The following is a 22,595-nucleotide window of genomic DNA, read 5'->3' as shown; positions in this document are numbered from 1 at the left end:
AATGACTTAAAGTTATACACTCCAATACAACCATCGACTTCAGTACCAGAACCTCTACCATCCACCTCAGCCCAGTAGGGCCACAACATAACTCTCCACTCTCTTCACAATTATCCACAAACACCAGCACCCATAATTTAAGGTAAGAAATACTATTATTTCTGTTATATTTGTAATTTTAAGCAGTTAAACACACAATACATCACAACAATGAACTAAAACTACATATTCACTTTTATTTTTGTAAGATATAAGAGGCCTAAAAAAAAAGTAGTTTGGCTTTTTGGGGGCTCCCAGGAACATAACCATATTTTTCCCATAAGTTCTGCAGTTCATCTAACACAATTGTACCTATCACAGCATTTTTGAGAAACATAACTACCGTGCTAAATGACAGTCTACTGTAGATATTATGTACAGTAGGGCCCCACTTTATGGCATTTCACCTTACGACGTTCCGCTAATACGATGATTTCAAATTATGACCAAAACTTGCTATACAGCTCCCAGTCTTTCTAATACGGCACACTCTACCCAGTTTGTTTACATTCTCTGTGAGCACACCTCTCTATTATGTCTGGAAACTTTCCAAAATTTCAAGTGTTTTAAAGTTATTGCATATTTGATATGTACTCTGATAATTATACTTGTGTGCCTGTGCCTAAACATACTGTACATCTCAGTAGTACCAGTTACCAGTAACCAGTTTACCAGTAGGTGACTCACTACCAACCGTCTGTGTGAATCACTGACTGTTATTCACGTTGCTGCTGACCATAGCATGTTTTTGAATGCTGCTCACCCATTAGGCATGGTGGGTCAGTCTTAAGATAGAGAGCAGAGAGGCAGGGCGGCTGAGGGTGCTTCCCATACTTTCCGTTATAATTATACATACTAACCAGCCTACATGAGTGTTCTTACCCCCATCCACATTTCGAACCCCACATGACATACAGTGGACCCCCGGTTATCGGCCGGTTCTGTTATCGGCCAACTCGGCAATTGGCCAGTTTTTTGGCACCCGGTTATCGGCTGTTAATTTGGTGATTGACCATTTGGGGCGCGTCTGTCTGCCGGCTGGGACTGCTTGTGCGTCAGTTTGGCTGTGTCTCTCGGTGGTTGAGGAAGCTTCTGCTCATACATCCCAACATTTTGCTTATTTCCCATTGTAGATTGTGTTATTTTTGCTGTGCAACTGTGAAATAAGTAACCATGGCTCCAAAGAAAGTTCCTGTGCAAAGTTTTGTCGAGAAGTACCACCCAGACAAATCTGAAACAAGCCATGTCTGCAACATGTTTAGTGACAAAACCCTGTCCCACTTCAAGGAAATCTTAAAGAGACGCCAGAAACAGAGCACTCTGGACAGTTATTTTGTGAGACAGGGGTCCAGTGACTCTCAAGCTGGTCCTAGTGGCATTAAAAGACAAAGAAGGGGAAGTAAGCCCAGAGAAGGCTTTGCTACCTAAAGTCTTTATGGAGGGGGATTCCCTTTCCAAACACTAACTCCTCCCTCTTTCCTCCTCCCTATCTTCCAGAAGCCAGCATTAGCCGTCAATAAAGGTATGTAATATTTATATAATTGTTAAAAAATTATTCTTTTTTTGTGAATATTTTTGTCTGGAATTGAATAATTGTATTTACATTAATTCTTACGGAAATATTTCGGCCGACCTGAAACAGATTACGGCCGATAACCGAGGGCCCACTGTACTTTCACACTGTGCTGGCATGCAGGTACACATTCAAATTCAAATTCAAATTTATTTATTTATTTCTTTGCAGGTAGTACATTGAGATTATGTATTTACAATAATGGGTTGCAGTGCAAAGAGAACCTCTATTATGCCTAGTCTCTCTAAGTCTCTCTATCTCTACTCTTGACGCCAAATAATAATCTCTTGGGCGCATTAATGTAGTATATTACGTTAACCCCTAAATGGTCCAAACGTATATATACATTGTCTTGCCCAGTGCCCCAAATATTTTGAAAAATAAATTTTTTTTTTTTTTCATTGAAATAAAGAGAAAATTTTTCTAAGTGTTATAGGATTAAAATAAAAAAAATTAGAGGAAGTACTTACCGAGATATGAGGCTGCAAAGTTGGCACTTAATGTTCACCTGATAGCAGCATCGAGTCCTGCTGCTTGCAGAAGTGTTGCCGATATACCATTTTTTCTCATTTTTATATTTATATTTTTTTTTTATGTTCTGATAATTACAATTTATTGTAGTTCTTGTCATTTCATAAGCAATCTTTGCTCTGACACTAATTATAGGTACTGAAATTGTACTCAAATTGTCACAAACACATTGACAGGTGGACATTTACACCTGCCTTGGTCATTTACTATTGTCTAGGAATATATACAAAGTATTTATAGGTCCTAGCAATGTTTTGGATACACGGGAGTATAAAAGAAGAAGAAGGAAGAAGGAGGAGGAGGAGGCAGAAGGAAGTAGTTCTCTTGAAGCAATGTGTAAGACAAGTGTCAGTGACAAGCATCCAGGAGGCAGTGATAAGATGAGATAAGGGATGACATTTGATGGGTGCCAGAGAGGGTGCAGAGACAAGATGAGATAGTGCAGAGATAAGATGAGATAAGGGATGACATTTGATGGGTGCCAGCGAGGGTGCAGAGATAAGGGGTGACATTTGATGAGCTCATATCTCTGTCTCTGATTACATGTATCTGTCTCTCTTTCTGCTTGTCTCTTTCTGTCTCTCTGCTTGTCTCTCTCTGTCTCAGAGAGAGCCATTGTGAACCAACAGGTATTCTTATGCATTATATCTACAAGCACAGTATAGCACTTCGGATTTTTTAGGTTATCCTAGGTAATTTACACTGTGTATAATTGTATTTGTGTGTACCTGTGAGACAGATAAAAAGAGATAAGAGACAGATAGACAGAGACAGACACAGATAGACAGAGACAGACAGATGGATAGAGACAGAGACAGATAAATAGAGACAGAGACCGACAGACAGAGATAGAGAAAGATAGACAGACCCTAAACTTGGAGTTAACATCACTTTCCACTTAAAAGGGGAATGTTAATATGACATTACATCAGTGAATCCTTGGTGTTTGCCTCACTGTTTGCTCTAACTGGTGCTCAATTTAACTGGCGCTCCCACAAGATACTAAGTGGTCCCAGATTTTTTTAATATGATGCACACCGAGTGTTAAGACCCATTCTATGCTGACCAGGCATCTCAGGCCAATTGTGCCAAATTTGGAGGCAGGAAAAATAAAACATATATATACATTTGGGGCGCTAGCAGTAACAACGTATATATATGTTTGGACTGTTTAGGGGTTAATATAGACATTTCCATTAATCCATCTATGATCTTTCTTTCAAAATTATGTAATAAACATACTACATAACATATAAACATGATAAATATGCTCACAGTAGAAGTGTCGGAAGAATTACATTTTCTCTAGTCAAACACCAGTTACTGGGGGATAACTGTAGAAAAATATTCCTTTCGTATGCCTTCACTCTATAGCTGTATAAGTGGGGTCCTACTGTACTAGGGTTAGTCTGCCCGAAATGCCCCGGCATGATAGTGGCTTTCTTTGTACTTAGCAAACCAAAATTGTAATTTCACATTGTAACTTTGACAAAGAAATAAAATCTTTATCTTTTGTCTTTAGGTTATCATACATAGCAGCATGTGTGTAGAGAACCTAGGATAACCCAAATACAATCTTCATGACTAATAAGACACTTAGTGATTTTAATGTGTACCTGCAAGCCAGTGCAGTGTGCAAGTATATTTAGGGACTGGTACACATGAATATAATTATCAGAGTATATATAAAACATGAAATAACTTTAAAACACTCTAAATTTTGGAAAGTTTCTAGACATAATGGAGAGAAACGGTGCTCACAGAGCTCACGGAAAAGGTAACCTAACCGGGTGGGGCATGGTGACTGCATTAGATAGTCAGGTGGGGGGAGCTGTATCTCGAGTTTTGGTCATAAGTTGAAATGTCCGTATTAGTGGAATGCTGTCAGGCAAAACGCCATAAAGCAGGGCCCTACTGTATAGGGGAATAAGCCTTTTGAGTATACCAGGTAAACTGTATAATAGATTTATTATTAAAAGATTTATGGGTAAGACAGAGAGTAAGTAGTACAGTAGGGCCCTGCTTTTCAGCGTTTCGCCTTACGGCCTTCCGCTAATACAGCGATCTCAAATTATGACCAAAACTTTCTATACGGCAAGCAAGTGGTCTTTCAAATAGGGGCGGGCCACCTGGTTTGTTTACATTCTCCATGAGCTCATCTTTCTATTATGTAATAGTAATCACTCTTGGGCACATTAAATGTCTAATTTTACATCAATATAGACATTTTCATTAATCCATCTATGATATTTTCTTCAAAATTATATAAGAAACATGTTACGTAGCATATAAACATGCTGTTTATATGCTGTGGAGGTGTGGTTGCTGGGTGGAGGGAAAACATTACATAATACTAATAATAATCACTCTTGGGCACATTAAATGTCTTATTTTATGTTAATATAAACATTTTCATTAATCCATCTATTATATTTTCTTCAAAAATTATATAAGAAACAAGTTACCTAACATATAAACATTTTGTTTATATACTATGGAAGTGTAGTAGCCGGGGGGAGGGAAAACATTACGTCACTCCCCGTAATACATAATGCTTTTGTTTACAATTCTCGGCATGAATTATTCATTACTTCTCCCTTTGTTTATGATGGCATCTAAAGGTAGTTGTTAGAAACGATTAAACTCAGTGAACATGGTATGCCGATGGTAATAATATGGCTCTGGGCCACATTAAATATTGTGTAGCTATGTAGCCCAGGCAGACTACTTACCTACATTATTATTATAACTGATAATTATACGTATGTGTACCTGTACCTAAGTAAACTTACACACTGTGCTGGCATGCAGGTACACATTAAAATCACTAAGCATCTTATTAGTCTTGAAGATGCCATATTAATGATATTAACCCTTTCAGGGTCGACAGGCCCTCTCAGAGACTTGTTCTCAGGGTCAGCCAAATTTAAAAAAAAAAAAAATTTTTTTTTCTTATGAAAAGATAGAGAATCTTTTCCTGGTCATAATTACACCAAAAGTATGAAATTTGATGGAAAACTTATGGAATTATGCTCTCGCGAAGTTAGCGTTCTCGACAATGTTTACGCATCAGCGATTTTGCCCACTGTGAGCCCTATTTTCGGCCAATTCCATTGTACTAGTAAACAAAAATCATAACTATTTTGCTAGAATTCCATTTTTTCTGTCAAATGAGTACAAGAAACCACCCATTTACCGATTTCAACTATCCAGTAAAGTGGTCAGAATTTAGCAATTTTGCCAATTTCACACAAATTTCAAAAGATGCCAATTTCCAAATAGGGGCCAGAATAAACAAGAAAGACACTCCTGGCACTAAAATAACAAGTTCTCTGTTCGTTAGTCACATCCCCAGGCCCCTCTTATATTTCTTTGGCTTTCCACTTTGAATTTTTATTCTTACAAAAAATAAAAGATTTACTGTTAGGCAGACTACTGCATTAGTGTAGAAATGGTATAAATAATATCAGCGCACTTGTGAAAAAATATTAGACTCACCAGTTGATGTGTATTGGACGCTTGGCATGATTTGTTTGCTATTGAACTTTGGTAAAAATCGAACATTTCTGCTACTTTGAGCTCAATTTCAAGGTACTTTTCATTGTAAAACCAGTCAAAATCATCTCAATTTCTATAGTATGTCTTCCATTCTATAAAATGAGACCAGGAAAACTAGAATACAACAATAAATACCACACAAAAATACAGTGCAAAGTCGCTGTTTTAATCCAAAACCACGGCCAAAGTTTTTTTTTCTCATTACGCACTATGTGCTGCAGGATTTTTTTTATACTGTGCACACTGACCACATAGACCCATTCTTTCATATGTAGGCCTACCAGCTTTCTCTCCCTAGATTTGAGGGCGCTAGAATTTAGGCGTACAAGTACAGTGGACCCCCGCATAGCGAACTTAATCCGTGCAAGAGGGCTGGTCGTTATGTGAAATGTTCGCTATGCGAATTAATTTTCCCCATAAGAAATAATGGAAATAAAATTAATCCGTGCAAGACACCCAAAAGTATGAAAAAAAATTTTTTTTACCACAAAAAAATGTTAATTTTAGTACACACAAACTGGAAAAGGCATGCACAATTACATGACACTTACTTTTATTGAAGATCTGGTGATGATTGATGGGATGGGAGGAGGGGAGAGAGAGTGTTAGTGTTTAGAAGGGGAATCCCCTTCCATTAGGACTTGAGGTAGCAAGTCCTTTTCTGGGGTTACTTCCCTTCTTCTTTTAATGCCACTAGGACCAGCTTCAGAGTCACTGGACTTCTTTCGCACAACATATCTGTCCATAGTGGCCTGTACCTCTCGTTCCTTTATGATTTGTCTAAAGTGGTTCACAACAGTGTCATTGTAACAGTCACCAGCACGGCTTGCAATAGCTGTGTGAGGGTGATTTTCATCAAAAAAGGTTTGCACTTCAAGCCATTTTGCACACATTTCCTTAATCTTTGAAGTAGGCAATTCCTTCAATTTCTCTCTCCCCTCCTTTGAACCAGTTTCCCCAGGTCTGGCCTCTTGCTCTTGAAGTTGATCTATCAGCTCATCAGTGGTTAGTTCTTCATTGTCCTCCTCCACCAACTCTTCCACATCCTCCCCACTAACCTCCAACCCCAAGGACTTCCCCAATTCCACAATTGATTCCTCAACTGGTATACTACTCCTCTCAGGGTTAGCCTCAAACCCTTCAAAATCCCTTTTGTCTACACATTCTGGCCACAGTTTCTTCCAAGCAGAGTTCAAGGTTCTCTTAGTCACTCCCTCCCAAGCCTTACCTATAAGGTTTACACAATTGAGGATATTAAAGTGATCCTTCCAAAACTCTTTTAGAGTCAATCGAGTGTCTGTGGTCACTTCAAAGCACTTTTGAAACAGAGCTTTTGTGTACAGTTTCTTGAAGTTGGAAATGACCTGCTGGTCCATGGGCTGCAGGAGAGGAGTGGTATTAGGAGGCAAAAACTTCACCTTAATGAAGCTCATGTCCCCATAAAGTCGCTCTGCCACGTCTGTAGGATGACCAGGGGCATTGTCTAACACCAGGAGGCACTTAAGGTCTAATTTCTTTTCAGTTAGGTAATCTTTCACATTGGGGGCAAATGCATGGTGTAACCAGTTATAGAAAAATTCCCTAGTGACCCATGCCTTACTGTTTGCCCTCCACAGCACACACAAATTATCCTTGAGGACATTCTTTTGCCTGAACGCTCTGGGAGTTTCAGAGTGATACACTAATAAAGGCTTAACTTTGCAATCACCACTAGCATTGGCACACATCAACAAAGTAAGCCTGTCTTTCATAGGCTTATGTCCTGGGAGTGCCTTTTCCTCCTGAGTAATGTAGGTCCTGCTTGGCATTTTCTTCCAGAACAGGCCTGTTTCATCACAATTAAACACTTGTTCAGGTTCCAGTCCTTCAGTTTCTATGTACTCCTTGAATTCATGCACATATTTTTCAGCCGCTTTGTGGTCCGAACTGGCAGCCTCACCATGCCGTATCACACTATGGATGCCACTACGCTTCTTAAATCTCTCAAACCAACCTTTGCTGGCCTTAAATTCACTCACATCATCACTAGTTGCAGGCATTTTTTTAATTAAATCGTCATGCAACTTCCTAGCCTTTTCACATATGATCGCTTGAGAGACGCTATCTCCTGCTAGCTGTTTTTCATTTATCCACACCAATAAGAGTCTCTCAACATCTTCCATCACTTGCGATCTTTGTTTCGAAAACACAGTTAAACCTTTGGCAACAACAGCTTCCTTGATTGCCGTTTTCTTGCCCACAATAGAAGAGATGGTTGATTTTGGTTTCTTGTACAACCTGACCAGGTCGGTGATACGTACTCCACTTTCATACTTATCAATGATCTCTTTCTTCATTTCAATGGGTATTCTTACCCTTTGAGGTGTAGGGTTGGCACTAGAAGCTTTCTTGGGGCCCATGGTCACTTATTTTCCACAAACAGCACCGAAAACACTGTAATAATACGAAATATTCCGAGTGTATGCTTGAATGTTACTGCGGAGGCTGGCTGGTAAACAATGGGACGGGCGGCACATGTGAGGCTGGCTGAGGGCGCACATTGGACGCGTCTCGGACGAAGGCCGCTGAGCGGGTTTTTGTCCACTATGCGGGGCAAAATTTTAGCGAACAAAGCGTCCGCTATGCGGATTGTTCGCTATGCAAGGCGTTCGCTATGCGGGGGTCCACTGTATGTCAAAAACCCTGGGGCATAAGCCGCACTAGTACTGCCGAAACCCTGAAAGGGTTAACACTACAAATATTTTAAGGTAAGTATTGCATGTACTGTATATGCATTTTATTGCTCTAGGGAGCTTTAAGCATCATCGTATAGTATGTGTGGGTGGGGTGGCCAGGAGGGCTACCACACCTGACTTCTTAGAGTAAATTCTACTCACCTTTTGCCCTACATTAAGACTACAAATATTTTGAGGTAAATAATGAGTTTACTGTGTGTGTATTTTTTCCCCACTGCAAGACGCCCAAAAGTTTTTTTTTTAATGCCTAGTTCACTTACTTTTATTGATCTGGTGATGATTGATGGGATGGGAGGAGGGGAGAGAGTGTGTTAGTGTTTAGAAGGGGAATCCCCTGCTTGAGGTAGTAAGTCCTTTTCTGGGGTTACTTCCCTTCTTCTTTTAACTGGACTACAAGATATCTGTACCTCTCGTTCCTTTATGACTTGCCTAAAGTGTTTCACAACATTGTCAGTGTAATAATCACCAGCACGGCTTGCAATAGCTGTGTGAGGGTGATTTTCATCCATGAAGGTTTGCACTTCAAGCCACTTTGCACAGATTTCCTTAATCTTTGAAGTAGGCAACTTCTTCAATTTCTCTCTCCCCTCCTCCGAAGCAATTTCCTCAGGTGTGGCCTCTTGCTCTTGAAGTTGATCTAGCAGCTCATCAGTGGTTAGTTCTTCATTGTCCTCCTCCACCAACTCTTCCACATCCTCCCCACTAACCTCCAACCCCAAGGACTTTCCCAATGCCACAATGGATTCCTCAACTGGCACAGGATTCTCAGGGTTAGCCTCAAACCCTTCAAAATCCCTTTTGTCTACACATTCTGGCCACAGTTTCTTCCAAGCAGAGTTCAAGGTCCTCTTTGTCACTTCCTCCCAAGCCTTACCTATAAGGTTTACACAATTGAGGATATTAAAGTGATCTCTCCAAAACTCTCTTAGAGTCAGTTGAGTTTCTGAGGTCATTACAAAGCACCTTTCAAACAGAGCTTTTGTGTACAGTTTCTTGAAGTTGGAAATAACCTGCTGGTCCATGGGCTGCAGGAGAGGAGTGGTATTAGGAGGCAAAAACTTCACCTTAATGAAGCTCATGTCCCCATAAAGTCGCTCTGCCACGTCTGTAGGATGACCAGGGGCATTGTCTAACACCAGGAGGCACTTAAGTTCTAATTTCTTTTCAGTTAGGTAATTTTTCACATTGGGGGCAAATGCATGGTGTAACCAGTTATAGAAAAATTCCCTAGTGACCCATGCCTTACTGTTTGCCCTCCACAGCACACACAAATTATCCTTGAGGACATTCTTTTGCCTGAACGCTCTGGGAGTTTCAGAGTGATACACTAATAAAGGCTTCACTTTGCAATCACCAGTAGCATTGGCACACATCAACAAAGTAAGCCTGTCTTTCATAGGCTTATGTCCTGGGAGTGCCTTTTCCTCCTGAGTAATGTAGGTCCTGCTTGGCATTTTCTTCCAGAACAGGCCTGTTTCATCACAATTAAACACTTGTTCAGGTTTCAGTCCTTCAGTTTCTATGTACTCCTTGAATTCCTGCACATATTTTTCAGCCGCTTTGTGGTCCGAACTGGCAGCCTCACCATGCCTTATCACACTATGGATGCCACTACGCTTCTTAAATCTCTCAAACCAACCTTTGCTGGCCTTAAATTCACTCACATCATCACTAGTTGCAGGCATTTTTTTAATTAAATCCTCATGCAACTTCCTAGCCTTTTCACATATGATCGCTTGAGAGACGCTATCTCCTGCTATCTGTTTTTCATTTATCCACACCAATAAGAGTCTCTCAACATCTTCCATCAATTGCGATCTTTGTTTCGAAAACACAGTTGAACCTTTGGCAAGAACAGCTTCCTTGATTGTCTTTCTGGTGCCCACAATAGTAGCGATGGTTGATTGGGGTTTCTTGTACAGCTTGACTAGGTCGGCTATACGCACTCCACTTTCATACTTATCAATTATCTCTTTCTTCATCTCTATAGTAATTCTTACCCTTTGAGGTGTAGGGTTGGCACTAGAAGCTTTCTTGGGGCCCATGGTCACTTCTTTTCTGAAACAGCACCGAAAATACTGTATATGCAGTGTTATGTTAAGGCTGGCTGGTAAACAATGGGAGTGTCTGCTGAGGGCACATTGGACGCGTCTGCGAAAGTATGCGGGTTTTTAATCGGTATTTTTGCGATAAAAGTAATCGTTATGCAGTAGCGATGCTCGGACTGTAATGAGTTTACTGTGTGTGTATTTTACTTTTTAATGCCTAGTTCTATTGCTAACTTAATATATGTTAGTGTAAACTTCTTATCTGGCGTTTATATGCATTTATAAATGGAGTTCTGCTTTCCGGCAAAGTCTTCTTTCCGGCAGTAGCCTGGAACCTAACCTGCCGAATAAGTGGGGCCCTACTGTATTGGAAAGGAACAAGGAAGCTTTACGAAGGGTAGGGGATGTGAAACATGTAAGTGCTTGGATAAAGGCAAGGAGTTTTTTATTGCATTGTGGATTTAGAAAAGGCATATGTGTGTGAAGTATGGGTTTTAAACATTACAGCAATGAGGAGGCTGGAAACAGAGGTGTCCTCAGACAATATGCATTTTGTTGTGAATATTATGCAGAGAATTCATAGTTTGAAGATTAGGTGTGGGGTTAGTAAAAGTATTATGCAGAGGGCTAAAGAGGGGTTATTGAGGTAGTTTCAACATCTAGAGTGGGTGGAGCAAAATAAGATGACTTGGAGGGTGTAAATAATATCTCTTAATACAAAGGTTGAAGAAGCAGTAAAAGAGTGGAAGAACAACTTAGATAACCAGTTCAGTGACTACTTTGCTCTCCAAGAAGATAAAACTGAGCAAGATAAACTATCGGACGCAGTAATAGTTAACAGTCCACTTTTTCCCAGTGATATGAACCAAACAAACAGTAAAGAAATTACTCTGCAGATCATAAAGGACCAAACAAGTGTTATTGTACCAGAGTCAGAAATAAAAGAAGCCAGGTTACTAGGATCCCATGGTAGAAAAAGTGTTATGCTTAGATTCCACTCACATGACAGAAAAAAAGACTTAATTATTGCATCTATTAAAGCAAAGAAAGAGGTATACATAAACGAGTGTCTTACCAAAAAACGTCAGAACCTCCTGTATAGAGTCAGAAAACTTAAGCGGGAGAATAATGACACAATACATCAATGCTTCACACGAGATGGGAAAATTCTTGTTAGGAAAACAAATGTAGGTCAACTGTACACAATAACGAACGAGAATGATCTATCACGATTTCTCAGGGATACTAATCTTAAAGAGAATAACTAAACAATGTCCAACCTAAAAGCCTACGTAGTGTAGTGTATGTATTGCTCCATTATTGTTCAAATTTCATTGTACAATCTCTTAGTAATTAAATAATCAACTACCTCATTTTGTGATTTTACTAGTAAGCATTAGTCACCTTATGTAATTTTCTTATTTACTATTGTTTGCTTAAACATTAGCTGAATTGATACTTTCTCTGTCCATATTACTACCTCATATATTTTTAAATACTATCAATTGATATTCCTTACTAAAATTAACAATTATCATTTTTACTATAATTTCAATTTACTCTTAACATTTTTGACATTTAATAACCATTACTTGTCTAATTACCTTTACCTGTTTTAATACCACATTTACTATCTTAGAGTACTCTTAATTACCTTGTACTACCATATAACCTCTAGTATAACTACCAGTGCAATATTGAATGAAATAAACATTACTTTTTCACTTTTTGTAATCATTATTACTTATTAAAATTTTATTAAACACCATATTTACTACCAGTCAATTTTACTTTTGTACATTAAACATTATTTTATACTTCCCATAACATTTTGTTGCCAAATTTTCAAGTTTATATATTCAACTCCAACCTTTATATTATCCTTTGTACCTGTGTACCTGTCTACCATTTTAATATCATATTATAACCAAGACATTACCCTTGTTATTTTTTACTATTATTCTTTTGTACTTTAACTGTGAATTATATTTTGTCAATTTAAATCTAGTTATACTCCTGATCTTGTCAACAACCTATACCAGACTAGTGCAATTGCAAGTACCATTTCAATTTGTATTTTTATATATATTTTTTTTTTTTTTTTTTTTTTTCAACAAGTCGGCCGTCTCCCACCGAGGCAGGGTGACCCAAAAAAGAAAGAAAATCCCCAAAAAGAAAATACTTTCATCATCATTCAACACTTTCACCACACTCGCACATTATCACTGTTTTTGCAGAGGTGCTCAGAATACAACAGTCTAGAAGCATACACATATAAAGATACACAACATATCCCTCCAAACTGCCAATATCCCAAACCCCTCCTTTAAAGTGCAGGCATTGTACTTCCCATTTCCAGGACTCAAGTCCGACTATATGAAAATAACCGGTTTCCCTGAATCCCTTCACTAAATATTACCCTGCTCACACTCCAACAGATCGTCAGGTCCCAAGTACCATTCGTCTCCATTCACTCCTATCTAACACGCTCACGCACGCTTGCTGGAAGTCCAAGCCCCTCACCCACAAAACCTCCTTTACCCCCTCTCTCCAACCCTTTCGAGGACGACCCCTACCCCGCCTTCCTTCCCCTATAGATTTATATGCTTTCCATGTCATTCTACTTTGATCCATTCTCTCTAAATGACCAAACCACCTCAACAACCCCTCTTCTGCCCTCTGACTAATACTTTTATTAACTCCACACCTTCTCCTAATTTCCACACTCCGAATTTTCTGCATAATATTTACACCACACATTGCCCTTAAACAGGACATCTCCACTGCCTCCAACCGTCTCCTCGCTGCTGCATTTACCACCCAAGCTTCACACCCATATAAGAGTGTTGGTACTACTATACTTTCATACATTCCCTTCTTTGCCTCCATAGATAACGTTTTTTGACTCCACATATACCTCAACGCACCACTCACCTTTTTTCCCTCATCAATTCTATGATTAACCTCATCCTTCATAAATCCATCCGCCGACACGTCAACTCCCAAGTATCTGAAAACATTCACTTCTTCCATACTCCTCCTCCCCAATTTGATATCCAATTTTTCTTTATCTAAATCATTTGACACCCTCATCACCTTACTCTTTTCTATGTTCACTTTCAACTTTCTACCTTTACACACATTCCCAAACTCATCCACTAACCTTTGCAATTTTTCTTTAGAATCTCCCATAAGCACAGTATCATCAGCAAAAAGTAACTGTGTCAATTCCCATTTTGAATTTGATTCCCCATAATTTAATCCCACCCCTCTCCCAAACACCCTAGCATTTACTTCCTTTACAACCCCATCTATAAATATATTAAACAACCATGGTGACATTACACATCCCTGTCTAAGACCTACTTTTACCGGGAAGTAGTCTCCCTCTCTTCTACACACCCTAACCTGAGCCTCACTATCCTCATAAAAACTCTTTACAGCATTTAATAACTTACCACCTATTCCATATACTTGCAACATCTGCCACATTGCTCCTCTATCCACTCTATCATATGCCTTTTCTAAATCCATAAATGCAATAAAAACTTCCCTATCTTTATCTAAATACTGTTCACATATATGCTTCAATGTAAACACCTGATCTACACATCCCCTACCCACTCTAAAACCTCCTTGCTCATCCGCAATCCTACATTCTGTCTTACCTCTAATTCTTTCAATTATAACCCTACCGTACACTTTTCCTGGTATACTCAGTAAGCTTATTCCTCTATAATTTTTACAGTCTCTTTTGTCCCCTTTCCCTTTATATAAAGGGACTATACATGCTTTCTGCCAATCCCTAGGTACCTTCCCCTCTTTCATACATTTATTAAACAAAAGTACCAACCACTCCAACACTATATCCCCCCCTGCTTTTAACATTTCTGTCATGATCCCATCAGTTCCAGCTGCTTTACCCCCTTTCATTTTACGTAATGCCTCACGTACCTCCCCCACACTTACATTCTGCTCTTCTTCACTCCTAAAAGATGGTATACCTCCCTGACCAGTGCATGAAATTACTACCTCTGTTTCTTCCTTAACATTTAAAAGTTCCTCAAAATATTCTTGCCATCTACCCAATACCTCCATCTCCCCATCTACTAACTCCCCTACTCTGTTTTTAACTGACAAATCCATATTTTCCCTAGGCTTTCTTAACTTGTTTAACTCACTCCAAAATTTTTTCTTATTTTCATTAAAATTTCTTGACAGTGCCTCTCCCACTCTATCATCTGCTCTCCTTTTGCACTCTCTCACCACTCTCTTTACCTTTCTTTTACTCTCCATATACTCTGCTCTTCTTATAACACTTCTGCTTTGTAAAAACCTCTCATAAGCTATCTTTTTCTCTTTTATCACACCCTTTACTTCATCATTCCACCAATCACTCCTCTTTCCTCCTGCCCCCACCCTCCTATAACCACAAACTTCTGCCCCACATTCTAATACTGCATTTTTAAAACTATTCCAACCCTCTTCAACCCCCCCACTACTCATCTTTGCACTAGCCCACCTTTCTGCCAATAGTCGCTTATATCTCACCCGAACTTCCTCCTCCCTTAGTTTATACACTTTCACCTCCCTCTTACTTGTTGTTGCCACCTTCCTCTTTTCCCATCTACCTCTTACTCTAACTGTAGCTACAACTAAATAATGATCCGATATATCAGTTGCCCCTCTATAAACATGTACATCCTGGAGCCTACCCATCAACCTTTTATCCACCAATACATAATCTAATAAACTACTTTCATTACGTGCTACATCATACCTTGTATATTTATTTATCCTCTTTTTCATAAAATATGTATTACTTATTACCAAATTTCTTTCTACACATAGCTCAATTAAAGGCTCCCCATTTACATTTACCCCTGGCACCCCAAATTTACCTACTACTCCTTCCATAACATTTTTACCCACTTTAGCATTGAAATCCCCAACCACCATTACTCTCACACTTGATTCAAAACTCCCCACACATTCACTCAACATTTCCCAAAATCTCTCTCTCTCCACTACACTTCTCTCTTCTCCAGGTGCATACACACTTATTATAACCCACTTTTCACATCCAATCTTTATTTTACTCCACATAATCCTTGAATTAATACATTTATAGTCCCTCTTTTCCTGCCATAGCTTATCCTTCAACATTATTGCTACTCCTTCTTTAGCTCTAACTCTATTTGAAACCCCTGACCTAATCCCATTTATTCCTCTCCACTGAAACTCTCCCACCCCCTTCAGCTTTGTTTCACTTAAAGCCAGGACATCCAGCTTCTTCTCATTCATAACATCCACAATCATCTCTTTCTTATCATCTGCACAACATCCACGCACATTCAGACTTCCCACTTTGACAATTTTCTTCTTCTTATTCTTTTTAGTAATCTTTACAGGAAAAGGGGTTACTAGCCCATTGTTCCCGGCATTTTAGTTGACTTTTACAACACGCATGGCTTACGGAGGAAAGATTCTTATTCCACTTCCCCATGGATATAAAAGGAAAATTAATAAGACCAAGAACTATTAAGATAAAATCAAAGAAAACTCAGATAAGTGTGTATAAATAAATGTGTACATGTATGTGTAGTGTGACCTAAGTGTAAGTAGAAGTAGCAAGACATGCCTGTAATCTTGCATATTTATGAGACAGACAAAAGACATCAGCAATCCTACCATCATGTAAAACAATCATAGGCTTCGTTTTACACTCACTTGGCAGGACGGTAGTACCTCCCTGGGTGGTTGCTGTCTACCAACCTACTACCTATATTTTTATATTATAAGTTTATATTATAATTCCTACTCTAAGATTGTTTTTCATATCTTAGTGACTATATTGTGTGTGCAATTAGTGTATATTTCAATTATATTATTGTTCAAGGCCCTTAACTATCTTTTGCTAACTAGTACCAACTACCTCATATATATTCTTTTGCTACCTTAACTTGTATATTTTATCTTGTCAATTTAAATCTAGTTATACTCTAATTCTTGTAAACAACTTATATAACACCTTAGTGCAATTACAATTGAGAGTCTTGTGCCTTTTTTATATTATTAGATTAAACTCAGTTGTACTATAGTCAATACCAAATTCATTATATTAGACCATATTGCAATTACTAGTGAGAGACTGGTGCTATTTTTAATTTGTATTGTTATATTATTAGATTAAATCTAGTTGTACTATAGCTCATTCTAGCTCAAAACATAGACTCCACAAAAGTCATTATATTAGACCTTAGTGCAATTATTTGATTACCACTTTATTGTTCACCACAACTTATATTAGTCCCTTTTATATTATAATTTTATATTATAATTCTAACTTTAAAGAATTACCTTTAAAGTACTACCTACTATCATATTCCCAAGCTCCATTATTTGATCATCACTTTATTTGTTCACCACAAATTATTTTAGTCCCTTTTATATTGTCTCCTTTATTTTAGCTTAAAAAACTACCTTAGCTCATTATTTTTACATTTGTTAAATAATTCAGGTGCTATTTTTTTAGCTTTAGAATATTTACTTTGTTGATACTTAATTCTAACTATAGATTCACTACAAATCTTATGATTACAAGCATTGATCCTGATACCAACCTCTTATTCAATGACTTAAATGATTCAAACAGTTACTGTAATTACTACACAGCAGAACAATCAAAGGCACTTCTCAGAGCCAACAACAACATAACTATCTTTAACTACAATATCAGATCTTTAAGCAAGCATTACGATGACCTCCTAGCATTACTAAATTCCATGCATGCCAGTATGTCCATCATTACACTAACTGAAACCTGGCTAAAGCCTGATATTACAGATGTCTATGCCATTCCTGGTTACACAGCCATACACAACTGTAGGCCAGACCAACAAGGGGGTGGCACAGCTATATACTACTCAGACCAACTAGAATGTATCACTAATACTTGCACAAGGGATGAACATGGGGAATATATAATAGCTAAATTCAAATCCAAATACCTACAAAAACCTCTCACAGTGATAAACATCTACAGAGTTCCACAATCAAACATTAGCCAATTTAGTCAAAACCTAGGAAGTATGATAACTGATGCACGCATGAACAAAGATCACTTACTACTCTCAGGTGACTTCAATATAAATCTCCTGCAAGACCAGGACCCACACGTTACTGAATTCACAAACACAATGAGTAACTGCATGTTGCTACCAACAGTAACAAAACCTACAAGAATTACGGAGACTAGTGTTTCCCTACTTTACCACATCTGGACCAACACCATATCCCCTTTAAAATCAGGCATAATTACAGATAATACCACAGACCACTACCCTACTTTCCTCATAACAACTCTTGGTAAACTACCCCAAGACACTACTATAGTCACCTTCAGACTTCACAATGAGGCAGCCATTAATAACTTCACAACAGCAGTAGCAAACATTGATTGGCACACTGAGTTAGAAATCTATACAGATATTGACGAATGTTTTAATAATTTTCTAAAAAAGACCCAATACCTCTATAACAAGCACTGCCCTAAAAAAACTAAACAGATGACAGCTAAGAGACTGAACAGTCCCTGGCTAACACCCAGCATTCTCAAATCCATAAATACAAAACACCGATATGAAAAACAGTACAGAATGGGTCACATAACCAGAGACCAAACAAAACGTTACTCGTCAATCCTAACCAGCCTGATAAGAAGGGCAAAAAAACTGTATTATGAGAACAGATTATCCAACTTACGAGGTGATATAAAAAAGACCTGGAAGACCCTATCAGAAATTCTGGGAACAAAAAAAGATATCACGAAATAGCGAAATAAAATTAGCAAAATCAGATGAACCCCAACTCCCACCAACAGAAACAGCAAACAGACTCAATGATTTCTTCTCCACTATAGGACAAAACCTTGCCAATAAAATCCCAAGCTCAGACACCCCACCAAATGACTACCTCACTGGCAACTACCCGAACACACTGTTCCTAGCTCCGACTAACCCATACGAAGTCTCCCTTATTATCAACGCACTAAAAAACAAGGCAGGAGATTTAAATACCTCACCACCCTTTATATACAAAAAAGTGTCACAAGTACTATCACCAATCATTGCAACACTCTTTAACAAATCCATTGAATCCTCCACCTTCCCTACAGTACTCAAAATAGCAAGGGTCACCCCGATCCATAAAGGAGGAGACCAAACAGAGTTGAATAACTATAGGCCAATATCCAATTTACACCCTCTCTCAAAAATCTTCGAAAAATTAATTCATAAACGAATCTACTCCTACCTCATCTCCCAAAACATTCTCAACCCCTGCCAATTTGGATTCAGGCCTAATAAAAATACTAGTGATGCTATTATACACATGCTAGAACATATATACACTGCAATAGAGAAAAAAGAAGTCCCACTGGGGATCTTCATTGACTTATGTAAAGCTTTTGATACAGTTGACCATGACTTGCTCCACGTAAAATTGTCACACTATGGTATTAGAGGGCACTCCCTCAACTACCTCAAGTCATACCTCAGCAACAGAAGCCAATATGTGTACGCAAATGGGGCAAGCTCTTCCGCTCAACCAGTTACAGTTGGTGTCCCACAGGGAAGTGTTTTTGGCCCTCTTCTCTTTCTCCTATACATAAATGACCTACCAAATGCTTCGCAATTACTCAAACCCACACTTTTTGCAGATGACACTACATACGTCTTCTCTCACCCAAGCCCAGTCACGCTAGCCAATACTGTAAACACCGAATTACAGAAAATATCTACCTGGATGAGGACTAACAAACTTACACTAAACATTGACAAAACCTACTTCATTCAGTTTGGTAACAGAGCTACAGATGTACCTCTTAACATTACGATAAACAGATCACCTATCACAAAGCTAACAGAGGGAAAATTCTTAGGAATCCACCGTGATAATAGACTCAAATTTCATACACATATACAACAAATTTCTAAGAAAATTTCCAAGACTGTAGGCATACTATCGAAGATACGGTATTATGTTCCACAGTCAGCCCTCCTGGCCCTTTATCACTCTCTTATTTACCCTTATCTCACCTATGGAATTTGTGCATGGGGCTCAACAACAATTAACCATCTCAGACCACTAATTACCCAACAAAAGGCTGCAGTTAGAATGATAACAAATTCTCACTACAGGCAGCACACTCCACCAATATTCAAAACACTCAACCTACTCACCATACAAAACATCCATACTTATTACTGCACCTATTACATACATAGAACACTTAACTCTGATATTAACCCTCCCCTCAAACATCTCCTTGCCAACCTCAACAGAACACATGACCATAACACAAGGCACAGATCACTCTTTGATGTTCCTCGTGTCCATCTCACACTATGCAAAAACTCAATGCACATAAAAGGCCCTAAAATCTGGAATTCATTACCTGTAAATATAAAAGAAACACTACCTGTTTATAAATTCAAGTCTCTTCTCAAAGATCACTTACTCACTCAAAACCAAATAAATACTGAATAACTGAACCTTATAAATTGTATATCCTATATGTTACTCACAATTATATCACACAAATGTTAAACCTAGGACCCAATCTAACTTTGTTATTTTTTTAAATACACTACCTAACAGAATACTCCATTCGACTGAATGTACAGCAATGCATGCAACCATATGACCTGTCTTTGTAATACTCATTTGTGCTTTATAGTTATCTGTTTACAATAATGTTTTATCACTGATTTCATCATTGCTTAGCTAATCTTAAGTTAATTTTAAGCCAGCCCGTAATGCTATGCATATAAGTGGCTTTGGCATGCTGCTCTTACCTGTATTTTTTTGTACCTCTGTATGTATGCTAAATTACTAAATAAATAAAATAAATAAATAAATAAATAAATAAAATAAAGATCTGTAGTGAAGGGAAGGAGGGGTAGGGGTTCTCTTAGGACTGGTCAGAGGAAGGGGAAAATATAGGTTTTGTGTATGAGGGATTGGATATCCAACAGGCATTTGCTAGTGTGTTAGATAAGAGTGTGTGGAGGCAAGTCATTTTTATGACTTAAGCTACTGTTTGACTGTGAGCAAGGTAACAATTATGAAGGGATTCATGGAAAGTGGTTAGCTGGGCTTGAGTCCTGGAGATGGGAAGTACAATGCCTACATTCTGAAAGAGGGGCGAAGATATTGCAATTTGGAGGGGCATCTGAACTGTAATGTTTGCATACCTCTGGCAAGACAGTGATTAAGTGATAATGAATATGTTTTCTTCTTTGTTGGGTCACCCTACCTGGGGGGAATTTATTATTATTATCATTGTTATTGCTGTTATTGTTATAGCAGTACAAGTTCCAAAGGTGGTACCATGTATGCTGCTAGAGTAACTGTTGATGATATTATTGCAGGTAATGATAAGATCACATCTGCAGCTGACAACAAAACTGTTGTTGACTTTGGTGGTGGGATGGTGATGGAAAGTGTATCTCAGATTATGATTCCAGCAAGCCATGAAACTGCAGCATTTCATACTGGAGTGAATATGGTATCTCATAACAATATTGAGCTATCAGCAAGTACAATGACGACTAAAACCACTGACAGCATTGTGTCATTAACTAACAATAGAGGGGATCAAAACTCTGATAGCTGGACTACTTTAGGTGGTCATACTAACACTACTGTTGGAGTTAGTGGTAAGAATATCACAAGAAATACTGAAGGGACAACAGGAGATTCTGACATTCATATAATTCAGCAGTCTGATAGAGAAACAACTTTATTAAGTGGCGAAGGATTAGATTTTAACAGTAATAATGAAATTGGATCTGCAAGCAATGAAGTTGTGGACTTAACATATGCATCATCTCCTGGCCTGTATACTTTACTACTGAATGCTGATAATACATTTACTCTGGTTGCTGGAGGTAAGTAAATACCTTGCTTCATTTTAATAAGTATATCAGTTATAGTTTATATATTTAAACATATAAAACTGTTTTTCTGGTTAACCTAATTTTAATAACATACTGGGCATGTATTTGAAATTTTTAATTGTTTGGTTGCTTTTGCTTGCAGGATATCATGGATCTTCCAGTATTCAAGGCAATCAGGTGTTTGTCTGTCGTCCTTGTAAAAAATTTGCCCAATCACAAGTTGAAATTTTAAATCACATTTCTACTTGTCACCCTGGAGACTTAGATAATGTCAATCAGAGTGTGTGGGAATTTAGTGCCTTGCCATCTTCCTGTAGTGAGAGCAGTGACGTGTTAAATGATACAGATCAATTATTTCACTCTGGGATAACCCTCAATGTAGGAACAGCTTCGCAAGGGTCAGGCAACTGTCTTGTTGTTGAACGATGTGTTGATTCACATCTGAACACTGAAGAAATTTTAGTTATGCCAAAAGGAACAGTTAAACGAAAGCTAGGCAGACCTAAAAAGAAAGACACAATAGCAACTGTAGAGCCTACCAAAGAGACTAGATTTAAAATTGAAGAAAATAACATTGTTTGCATTGACTGTAGAAAAAGTTTCTCAAAGCAGCGACAGTTTGACAAACATAGATGTTGTATGTGGCAGAACAGTCTTGAGGAGTGGAGCCATGCAAGTGTGGAAAGTTTTGCAGTCTCTCAAGTATCAGAGGATAAAATGAAAGAACCTATACTTAAGAGTAACTATAATGACATTAGTTTTGATTTTCATCAAGAAAATTTACTTAAAGAAGATGTAGAAGAGGAGTGGAGGGGAAGTAAGTGTTACAGAGCAAAAGTTAAATCCAAGCTTGGTGAAGGTGGAAAGAGAAAACGAGGTAGACCTCCAAAAGTGGACACAGTGCCTTATGGTGAAGGGTAAGTTGTTACTGAGTTTCTCTCCATTCTCATTATAAGGTCATGTAGTACATGTTAATTTATAATTTGTCCTAATTTAGAATTTACAGTACAGTCAGGTTGATTTGAGTACAGTATATTAACCCTTTGAGTGTTGAGAACCCTCCTCTATCATTTCTAATTTCTAATCTTTTTTTTCTGAAGGTAATGAAACCAAAAGTTTGAAATTTGATGGAAAACTTATGGAATTATGC

The 22,595-nt window shown here is 38.2% G+C and overlaps 1 protein-coding gene across 1 annotated transcript in view; it reads left to right on the top strand.

The window, feature by feature from the left end:
* Positions 1-22,595, top strand: part of LOC128688417 (uncharacterized) — a gene marked incomplete at its 5' end in the record, with an annotated part of 66,927 nt that overhangs the window by 11,618 nt on the left and 32,714 nt on the right. Inside the window, 2 exon segments of the mRNA XM_070086821.1 lie at positions 20,918-21,436; positions 21,588-22,362. Of these exon segments, the coding sequence (XP_069942922.1) occupies positions 20,918-21,436; positions 21,588-22,362 (1,294 nt within the window).

This window comes from Cherax quadricarinatus, chromosome 19, assembly GCF_038502225.1.
Source record: "Cherax quadricarinatus isolate ZL_2023a chromosome 19, ASM3850222v1, whole genome shotgun sequence".
NCBI lineage: Eukaryota > Metazoa > Arthropoda > Malacostraca > Decapoda > Parastacidae > Cherax > Cherax quadricarinatus.
This window is presented reverse-complemented; position numbering and strand designations above follow the sequence as displayed.